This window comes from Colletotrichum abscissum (genome assembly GCF_030869225.1).
Source record: "Colletotrichum abscissum strain IMI 504890 chromosome Unknown Scaffold_33.1, whole genome shotgun sequence".
NCBI lineage: Eukaryota > Fungi > Ascomycota > Sordariomycetes > Glomerellales > Glomerellaceae > Colletotrichum > Colletotrichum abscissum.
Window position 1 is genome coordinate 335,922 of NW_026850243.1, and position 10,970 is coordinate 346,891.

General features: G+C 50.4%; 2 protein-coding genes across 2 annotated transcripts; one reads left to right on the plus strand and one right to left on the minus strand.

Moving 5' to 3' along the window:
- Positions 1-272: 272 nt before the first annotated feature.
- Positions 273-684, minus strand: CABS01_11766 (uncharacterized protein; the record flags this gene model as incomplete). The annotated part of the gene is made up of 2 exons (XM_060545120.1): positions 273-537; positions 581-684. 2 exons carry the CDS (start codon positions 682-684, stop codon positions 273-275), a joined length of 369 nt encoding a protein of 122 aa, XP_060397237.1.
- An 8,330-nt stretch (positions 685-9,014) lies between these two features.
- CABS01_11767 (KH domain-containing protein) lies at positions 9,015-10,944 on the plus strand (the record flags this gene model as incomplete). The annotated part of the gene is made up of 7 exons (XM_060545121.1): positions 9,015-9,025; positions 9,193-9,373; positions 9,597-9,877; positions 9,959-10,095; positions 10,214-10,324; positions 10,540-10,622; positions 10,708-10,944. 7 exons carry the CDS (start codon positions 9,015-9,017, stop codon positions 10,942-10,944), a joined length of 1,041 nt encoding a protein of 346 aa, XP_060397238.1.
- Between the last annotated feature and the right edge of the window lie 26 nt (positions 10,945-10,970).

Below are 10,970 nucleotides of genomic sequence, written 5' to 3' on the forward strand. Positions count from 1 at the left end.
GAATGAAGTAAAAGCTTGAATGTCTCCTGACATTCATGCTACGCTACGCGATGGGGAGGGCATCCAATCACGCTGGTATGGAATATCCGTATCTGCGCCGCATTTGAGAAGAGCTTTGACCATGGCTTTAAGTGCAACACCTCATGCTGGGTAGAGGGGTCAGAACAGCCATAGCGAAAGAGGGTATCACGGTCAGTTGGTTGAATAAAAACGCTGGCTCCGTTGCCAGCAAGCCACTTGAACTCACTATCTTGGCCCACGAAAGCTGCATGTCAATTCTCGTTGGCATCGCGGCGTTCTAGATCGGCTTCTAGGCCCGCGACATCGCCAGGCTCGTCGTTCGCCGCCGCCACTCCCACAGCACTACCAGCGACTACGAGGCTAGCCACCACGTTATCGGCGCGGACGTCGGAGCGCAGCGTGCCGTCGGGAACGCCTGCCACTGAGAAAGCTTCGACGGCGCTGACGATGTTGTGTCGGGTAGCGCCCAGCTTGACGATGTCCTCGGTGAACTTCGTTAGCAGCGACTCGGCCACGCTATTCGGCCGCGAGCTATGACCACTTCTTTAAGATGGCCTACGCCGCGCCGCCGAACAACGGCGTGATGATGCTGCACACGATCATAAAGCCCAGCGAGAAGGATTTCGCCGGGCGCGGCCGGCCGTTGATGATGAGCAGGATCATCCGGGGGAGTGGCCCCGCCTCTTGGTGCTCTCCATCCACCCGGCCGGGGTGCGCACGCCGAATAAGGCAATCGCATTACCGGTTCCGTCCATGCTTGTCCCTTTGCTAAGAGGTAGTCTCATTGCCGCGTCTTGGCGATATTTTGCTGCTTCTTCGAGGACCTCGGCTCTGTTATCGCCTGCGTCAAGAGAAAAGCTTTCTGTTGGTGTACACGTTAGCAGGGCAAACCTTCCAACCGGTCCGAAGATCAATTATCATAATGTCAAACTGCGTATGTGTAAGGAAGATGGAGGTTGGTGAGCAGAGTCCATGATTCCTCCGTAGGGTGTAAGTTGGTGGAAGGGCCGTTTGCACCAGCCCGACAACCTTATGAAACCCCTTTCTCTGTCATCAAAACTCCAATACTGGTATAGTGTCTACACTGTGGGCAGAAAAGGCAGCGGATTCGGGTGAACTCGTGGCTTCGCATGGTCATCGAATTCAGAAGTGGGATCCCCTTCCTTGTACCCTATAACTGAAGCTTCCGAATGCCCCTCTTCTATTCTGATAGCATTCTTGGGTCGTTGCCGTGCATGAGAAATTTAAAGTCCCCCACTCCTTACTTCAAACATGTATATTCATGTATATTGACCCTGGATAAGGAAACGATCTCTTTTTCGGTCAGACTGCGCCCCGAATACGTGCGTGTCTCTCTAAGCCGGAGCCCAAGAGGCGTATACGTTCGCTGGGAGACTTGCTGCGTGTGCGTGCTGCTTTTTCAACCACGCATACTTGCCATTGAGTCGGCCAGAGGAGGTGTCGTCGAAGTGGCTGACGATGGAGTTGACTGGAGGAAGTGGAAGTGCCCGGAAACCCGCGTTCGCCGTACTGATAGAGAACTCTCCCACTTTTTTGTTCATCATGGCACTTGCTGTGCTCGCCGTACTCGTCGTTCTGTCTGACGAGAACTGGAGCCACAAAGACAGAGACAAGTTGATGATCCGGGCTGCCCGCAAGTACGCAGCAAACGGAAGATGCCCGCAGTGGGTAGAACCTTCGTTCAACCCGTAAGATTGCCTAGAAGAGATGGTGCAGTCGAAGGTTCTGCTGTTGGATCTTGGCAGTGGTGTATAAGGGCGAGAGCCTTTCGCTATGAGCTCAGGCGGACAAAATCGAAATAGGCGTTCTGAGACGCCCTGATTCAGCTGCCAGCGACCTGAGCCAGCGATCTGGCGGCGGATGCTTGTCGAGAAAGCTCTTTCCGCGGATAATTGTGGCAGATATAAGCTTGTCGAACTGACTCTTTCACGGCCAGGTCGACGCCCGGCAGAGCGAAGTCGGTATGGGCGTGTTGGAATGCCTTCTCTCAGCGGACAGTGGCCTGGCGGACCGCGGGCTTTTTAGAAGGAGCTATTTCCGCAGGGAATAAGTCTGACTGGAAAAGAGCTTGTTGTAGTGACTCTCCCTCAGCGGACTTCTTGCGGAAGAAATCGAGCGTAGTTGAGGCTGGAGGAATTGTCAAAGTGATCCTTTCGCAGTAGATCTCTAGCGGAAGGAGGTTGTACGGCGTACTGAGCTGCCGTCTTCTCAGCGGCTAGCGGTCTGACGGGCTGAGAGATTGTTGGAGGAGCTCTTTCCGCAGCAAATAAATTGCGCTTCCACTCTCCGCAAGTTTCTGATGATATGTCTGAGATCATGGCGCGCAGCGATGATAGATATCGTCTACTGAGTCACTAAGCTCTCACCAATGAAGAAATTTGCAATACTATTGCTCATCTTTCTGGGAGCTGAGGGTTCAGGGTCTCCAATATGCTGAGGGTTCTGGTTTGAATCTGCTCCCATTGCAAGAAGTCGTCTGATGATCTTTGCTTGGAAGTTTTGGACGGCAAGCAGAAGAGGCGTCGATTCAGTGGAATCTTTGATGCTGATATAGTCGAAATTGCTCTTGAAACAGCTAGGTCTGGCCTCTTTTCTGGTTGTTCGATCTCTGTGACGGTCCTGATAGCATAAGTCAGGTTTCCGGGGGAAAAGCACAACCTGTTCAATCAATGTTGTCATAAGCGGTTCATGACCGGTGATGTCTGCCGAGTGGATAGGCCAACGAACAAGGTTGTCTCTATCTGGGTCAACGAGGTTCAAGTAGTCTGAAGTTATGAACAGGTTGGCGAGTTTTATGTGGTCATTTTCAACAATTCAATGGATCAAATGGGACATACATAGTGTTTTGTGTGAATCCGAGGCGCCGGAAACGATCATCTCATAGGGGAAAGTCTTCGTGCGGTCTGTTGTCCATAAGCGTACGACGGAGGGTGGAAGCTCCCAGAGGCCAGCTGCCGTTAGAGTCGAAAGGGCGATTTACTGAAATCTTCCTCCTCAACGGGACGTGTACTCCCTGATTAATAATGTATCAGGACTGCTGCTTTGTTGCTTGTGCCCTTAAAATTCCTTGTCAACCTCATTCCGGGAGGGTTCTGACATTTCTCAAGGACACATGGTCCAAGACATGCTTCAGCCGTGTCCTTCAGCCAACGCAGCGGGAAACGGTTGGCCATACTTTTCTTCCCCCTTATGGTCGGAAGCCGTGTTGGCAACGGATAAGGCAGCTAAGAAGGTTTCCATATTTGTTGTCTATAAGAACACACAACAAGGCAATGTCTTCTGGATATTCGCACAAGTGAAATCTCTCAGAGATAAGTACCCAGTTGGTGATTGACAAGTCGTCAACAAGCCACGATGAGAAATCTGCTTTTTTGCCTTATCAGAATGGTGAAGGTCGTATCTGGCTGCATATTTGATGAGAAGGCACGTCTCCGACATAGCTGAAAACCTGGCGATGCCCCTCCCCTTGATGTCGCGCAGCCTTCTTCAAGGTTTCCGTGGCTCAGAGCCTGAAAATCCCCTCTTTCGTCGGAATGGATATGTTGAAGACCCATTTTGTCTCTTTTCTTTTGTTTCAAGGCTTGTATCACACATAATCGCGAATGAATTGGACGCAGAGGTTCGCGGATTCAGTGAGTTTGGAGAGTCCCTTTGGGAAGCCGCTCACCCGGCGGCCTATGGATTTCGTCGTAACTTTCCCTGCACTCTTTAGAATTGAATCTGAAGCGTCTTCTTGTATCCCAGAGAGCAAGGCAAAATGGAATTCCTGTGGGCTGAGAGACCGCTCCACAAAGAGGATATGTTGACAACATAGGAGAAACTCGTCCAAATCTTCATCTTCTGTTGCAAAATGTCTGTGAAGCGCTCAATGTCTATGGAGAGCACACTGATACTTGCGGATATTTCTTACAATCTCTGCTCGAGTCTCTCGCCTGCCACGAGCGAACTCTCTGTTCAGAATTTGACTACAAGTATCATCCACATGAAGATGCCACTGTCATTCTGGAGGATCTCATTCTGGATTCATTCGGCGGCCGTATCGTATTCATTCGGCGCAACAACTGCTTCTGCATTGTAGGATTACGGGCTGTTTCATCTTCGTCTACTGGTAGGTGATCTTCGACGTAGCGCTGAAGACTCTGTCTATGGCCAAGCGGATTTCAGAGCGCAAGCTTCAGCCCGTGCTCGTCACTATTATGAGGATTGTGGCGGATTGAGAGACAAGCCTTGAGACATATCCATTCATGTGAACCACTTGATGAAGTGTCCTGAGGTATGTTGCCGGTTTTCGGAATTCTACCTCATCACATATGACAAGTACATCGATACAGCAAGTAAGCTACAAATTACCCAATACCACTGCGACTTCTCGGAAGAGCTCCTGGAGCGTGGTAATAGAGGGTACATATTCTGCTTGAGTGAGATGAGGCTTAGATCGACGAGAACGACTTCTATGGTTAAGAACCGTCCAAAGAGTTAAGAAAAGAACCAATATAAACCAGGTGTATGCTTTTCTAGTTCATCTCCTCAGGCACTAAAGAAGAACGACGTGATAGCAGCATGGTCATTGGAATTTCTCATCCTATCGTTAAACAAGAAACTCATCATCGTTGGAATCCCATACCAAGGCTCGCCACTGATCTACAGAAACCTACGATGCTATTGCAATCTTGGCGGGTTGAGCCATTTTTGACACAAATGGTGTGTTGTTAAGAAGCTATATGCATGTCTCTTGATGATCTTTACCAATAGTTTCACGGCAATTATTGCTTTGATCAAATCAGAGGAGCTGTAGCAAAGAATCTCTATGAGTCTGAAACCGTTCTCTCACTACAAACTTATTAGTCTTGCTCAAAACCACAGATTTCGGTATGAATACCCGCTGGAACTGGGATAGATGTGTTGTTATGTCGACTCGGTATCGGGAAAAGGATAAGCTTCTTGTATAGGAAGTCGCAGTCGCTACAGCGTACCTTTACCGTTTCTCATTTTCATACGAGTCTGAGTAGTGAGTCTGAGTAGTAATAATATGTCTCTCGGATGGTGATGTAAGAGAAAGCGTCTCTGAAACCAATGCCCTCCAACACAAAGCCCAAAAAACCATGCTCCGTTGCCAGTTGGTCTCAAACCCGCCCGGACTGAATTACATGAATGCCCGACGCGAGAGCCGCGAGAGTGAATCTGCGGGTCTATCGTGGCTCGTAACTCTCGATATAACTGCTCTGATGAGCTGCACTTACTGCAGTCAGACTTGCAGCTGGGGGGTCATATGTGGCTGAAGACAGCCGATCGTCACTATCGTCACCTCGAATCAAGGAGCCGTACTCTTTCCGTTTCAGGCCTTGAAACCTCTTCAACGTATCACCGAGTATCCAAGGCACCAGGCTAGAAGATCTTCCATGACCCGTTTTCAGCTTGGAAAAGGCGTTGCGGAGGATTTGTAGCGGCAATCGTCTAGCTCCCGTTGAACGGAACTTTCACAAGCTTCTGTTTTTCCGATGTCGTGCTGAACAACATGGATAGCAATCATAACATCGGCGAGACTGATTCCAGTGTTGCCAGGACCGCCGCCACCGCTACTGACCATAACATCAGATTGGCTTCAATGAATTGGGTTCCAGAAATGGAGGAAACTCGGGAGATCCCGCTCGCAACTATCTGTCTCAACCTAGGTGTGTCTCGCAGCTGGAAGTCTTCCGCATTTGAAAGAAAACATAAAGCAATGTTCAATATTTGGCTAGAGCATCTTGCGAGGTTTCGGTAGGAAATGTATCATGCGCTCTCAGATGGAAGCGCGTAACCTGATACAGGGTAGAGTCAAGTTTGGAGGTTACTTGAAACATCTTGGACACCTCAAAACGAGCATGGGGTATGATTTGGATTAGAGGAAGCTGAGCGGTTATACTTCGGCTCTCACATTATTTTGCAATAAGAGTTAGTTGTAGGGAACTCACAGTTCTAGTCCATATTCCACCGGATTCATTGAGGCTTCATGTTCTGATGACAGCTTTCTTTTTATCTTTCTCTTCCAGCTCTGTCCTGAAGAGTTGCGTGTTCTCCAGACTTGACATTGACAGAATTGGTGAACATGGAGCAATAGACTTCATTCAAAGAGCGCTGCAGAGACCCACAGCAAAGCTCAGCTTTTCAACTTGAACCTATGATGAGATACATCAATGTAGATTAAAGGCTATTCTCTCAAGCATCTTATGCTTATGTTGCGCATTCGACTCATTCTTGCATGACCTCACACGTCATCGTTTCTGACCAATTGATGAAATAGTAGCAAAGGATCCAGATATCCAATAGTTTAAGTAATGAAGACATGGATATATCCTGCGGAAATGCTATTTGTCTTGCTCACGGCTGAGAGAGATAACGAACGAGTAGATCGGGCTTCCCGTAGCTCTTGAAACTAGAATAACCTGCTAGTACCGTCTTCTGGTGCTTCCACGGACCACAGCCGTGCGTACCAAGTAACATACAATACCTATAGACGAATGCTTCAATTCATCGACAGCGCTTTCGTGAGCACCAACACCCTAGCCACTGCATCAGAATACCGCGGCTTCTAGATGATGCTCACATCGAGGCTATGATCGCGGCGTAGGCAATTACCATGAGTGAGCCATGAAAAATGATGTAAGTTCTGAGAGGGAGTGTGTCGCTGGGAAAACCGGGATGTTGCTTCTGGAAGTAGCTTGGCTGGAAATGATCGTCCCTAAGACCATAAAGACGCGGGACATCGAAGATGGGACGTATATTCATCAATTGTCATGATATAGAAAGAGGCTGAGTATCAGTATCTCCACCGCAGGGCAGTTGGTTTGAATCCCCGTGGGTGACGAAGGGTCAACTGCTGTCTATTGGTAGAAAAGGGAGTATTTTGACTTTTAAACCCGGCTTCTGAACTCTTGGGTAGCAGCAATTGAAGCTGGTTAGGGCAAGTCGCAGTGAAGGCATACCTCTTTTGTCCGCGGTAAGGTGCCTCTATGGTCCTTTTTGCCTCGTACACCTACGCGTCTTCATAACCGCGGGAATCTTCTAGTAGCCTTCTCCCTTCTTAAACAGTTACTACTAACGGCGTATTCAACTAGTAATACTCGGGGGCCAGCGGAGAGTTTTCGTAGATGGGAAGATTCGATTGAAATCTCGAGTTGGAGTCGCCGACAATAAGGTGAGAGGTACCATTCACCTCAGCAGTGGAGCAGAAGGATTCACAGATGACCGATACCAAGATTGAGGGCAGCAAAGTTGGCTGGAACTGCTGGCAAAGTTGACGGCTCTGCCAACGTACAGGAGCGGTAACAGCAGCACGAGAAACCTCGTCGCCTCATAAAGCCTCGTCCTCAGCAAGCAAGCTCCCTCGAGACCGCAGAAGATCGCGAGTATGATGACTGCTATGACTTGTACTAGGAGGATCCGCCGGCCAAGGACGACAAAGCGGTTGAGGAGGACTTTATCATCACGAGAACCCTTTCTTCTCCCAAACTTAGTGCTCACGTTGGAGTCTCGAGCCGAAGATCAATTCCTAGTCCGCGTCGACATCAGGCCCGTTCAAGTCAAACTTGGCCCACGCGTCAGTCAGGAAGTCCGAAATCATGAATAGGGTCCTGCGCTGGATCTGTTTCGGCTTGAGATTAGTCCAAGTTGGGAGGCCGAACATGAGCTACATCGCAATCGTGTCGCATTCCCAGAAAAATTGATTGTTGCTCCCTCGCGGGCGTACTTCGCGGGGCGCGTAAACGGATTCGATTGTCGCTCGGGCCAGACGCGGTCGGTGTAATAGAGGGATCTTAAGTCGCTTTCTCGCCGCTGGAGGTTTGGAGAAGTAGGAGTGGAAATTCCTCCGCTCGTCGTCGGGCTCTCGAGGCTAGTGGCCGGTAGACCGTTGAATTGTCCACAAAAGCTCAATGATAGGCTCAAATCCGCCAAATACAACGCGCAGTCTCACTCATTGCTCCACAGGCACCTGGAAATCAAAGGCCGCCAACCATTAGCTTCAGTCTAGCAGAAACAAGCAGGAAGAACACCTGGGCGCTGATCAAGGTCAGAATCCTCGAAAGCTTCATAGGAAGCCCAACAAAACAATCCCATCTTTGCCATACGATTATAATGGCTGCTCAAGATCATTCAGAGACGGGGTGAATGAAGTAGAACGAGGCATCTGGTAGGGCTGGATTACTGACGCTCCTTTGCTGCGGATTTCACTAAGGAATGTGCTATAGCGTGGTGGCGACGGCCATTGATATGCCTGCCCAAGAGGCTTGCAGTATTCGCGAAAGTTGGTTTCTGCATCATACGGCTGAGAATAGGGGCCCAGAACTTGACTCCGCACCAAGATCTCCTACTATGAGATATGGTGATTAAGAAGACCAGGCCATTGACGCTGCTGGAAATGCATTGATAGACTATTTGACTAGCTACCGGCAGTAACGAGGCCAGCCGGCTGTCTTGGTCGACCTGGTGGGGTCTGAAGCCTCAAGGTCCGCGACATCTCTGCACCTAGTATTAGTAATTGCACTTCCATTCCATGTAAGACAGCCCAAGTTGGAGATGGGGGGATCAAGACCCCATCTAGACTCGATGAGGGAGTATCCCATGGTCCTGAATCGGGTAACTCGTCGTCTAACTCGGCATCCATGAACAGGTTGTTCTGCTTGACCTCGATTTTCTCTTCAGCGGCCAGAGTAGACGTCTCGGACTCCGCTGTTAGGAAACGAGTAATCCGAATCCGAGTTCCTGAAGGGTTATTCGGCCAGACAAGCTTGAATAGGTGAGGCGACGGCAGTCAACGGGCTCGCCTCAGTGTACTCCTTCTCTTGCTCAGCCGGGTCGACCCAGTTGTAGTAAAGATATCACGGTAGACGGGCTTGAACCCCAGGTTACCTGCCAGCTTTCCTCCTTCAACTTTAAGTGAACGAAATCCATTCCCCAAGTGAGAAACGTGACCAAAGTCCTATGGTGGACAAATGGTGCCCTGGTATTGCCATTTGCCACAATTCTCCAGCGTATTAGTCCTGAATGAAGCAACACAGAGTAATCCGCGGGCGACGGCGGCCAGGGTCGCGGTTCACTGGTTAACTCGAGAAAATACAAGAAATGATGGTTGAAGTCATCATCGTTTTGTGATATAGAACAAGCAAACAGCTCAGCAAGCCCAGCCCAGCCCAGAAGAGCCGGCCCGGCTAAGTATAGCGAAATCGGCTCTCTCGACCAGTTGAAGCTCGATAATGGTGAGACCAGTCTTGGCCCTGACGGAGAGCTCGCGGCTCACACCGACGAGGAGTACGCCAGCATTCAGAGTAGCCTCCGAGCCCGATCGCCTGGGGTAGTCAAAACAAACCGGGAGACGAAGTAAAGCTCGAAGTCAAAGAGTGGTTGGGACGCGAGAACATCGTGAGGTTTTGGAATATTGACGGTAAACAAGAAGATTCGGAAGGTGGTCGGGCCGTTACTTGCAACGGTCTTTCCACCTACCTACGTACACCCAACGGAGGAATCGTAGGCTCTGCCCACTAAAATCCCCCTTTGACAACTTCTTGGCCCGCTAGACTGACCGCCAGATCGCTAGCCACTGCGAGGTGGCGTTCCGATACGTCCCTACCAACCCTCTTCCACCAAAGGTCGACTTCGAACCTCGCCTCGGAAGGATCATTTCGACAGACCTTCCTCCAGCGTCAATTACGCTTGGTTTCTTCCGCCCACTTGCTGCGGAAGAAATCCACCTTCGCCACCTCCTTCCACCAGAAGTCAACCCCGCCGCAGAAGGGTCACTTCAACAAGCTCTTTCTCTACTAGAGTTGTTCCACAAGGAAAGGCGCGAGCTCTTTCGGTAGGTCCTTCAGCCGGTTAGACCGCTAGCCGTTAGGAAAGGGCATTCCGACACGCCAACTTCCACTCCCTTCCGCCAAAGCCTTGCAGATGAAGGATCTTTCTATTGGATTCTCGGCAGTCTGCAGGAAAGATGGATCTGGAAGGCGGCTTGGGCCATACAAACGGCCCTTCCACCTACACCACACCTGCGGAGGAATCACAGATTCTCGCAAATTCGTCCTCCTTCCACCTTCATACGCAGCCGCAAACACCACTTGATTGATCCTTCGTGCCAACTATACGGTTGCCCTGCTGACGTGTATACAAACACTTACCTTCCTACACCACCCCGGAGACCTTGAGGCCGGCGACCCCACCTCCGACTCGGACGACGAGCGTGAGCCCCTTCTTGGCCTCAGCAACAGCGAGATCATGGCCTATGGCGATCAGCAGGGCGTCGCCACTTGTGATTGAAGTTGTACTATTGCCGGCCAGAGCAGCATTCAGAACCGTATGTGGTCCAGATCTCATCTAGAGCACCGTACTAGTTAAGCAAAGTTCCTACCTAGTACGGGCATCTTCCGTTTACTACGTACTTACGGTTAGCCTAGATTATCGATTTTTCCCATCTAGACGGCGGACGCGAGTTGCCGGGCACTGCTACTTGCTTACTTCCTCCAGCCACTTCGACGGCTCTTCAGCACTTCCTCCGGGAAATAACACCCACCCCCAGCCAGTTCGACGGCAAGGGCAAAGGCAAGAGAGTCATTCGCCTGGCTTAAATAGCAGCACACTACAGGCGTAAAGTCGTTCAGCGCATCCTGCATCTTCGCAAGCTTCATATGCTAGTGGCACTGGGCCTACTCTAGCTTCTGCATTTCCATCTCGAAGCGACGCCTCTACTCGCACAGTCTCGCGCTCCCCCGCTCCCAAACGACAATGCAGCAGGTCCAATTTGGCTTCGCGTCGCCGCCAGCACTGCATGCTGTTGTCAGGTCTGATCTCGACCCTGAAAATGCGGCGACCGGACTCTTCGGAAAGGGCGGGCGATGCGCGTTGCCAGTTGTCTGGTACAAAGGGCATTAAAACCAGGAGGACACATATGTGCTACT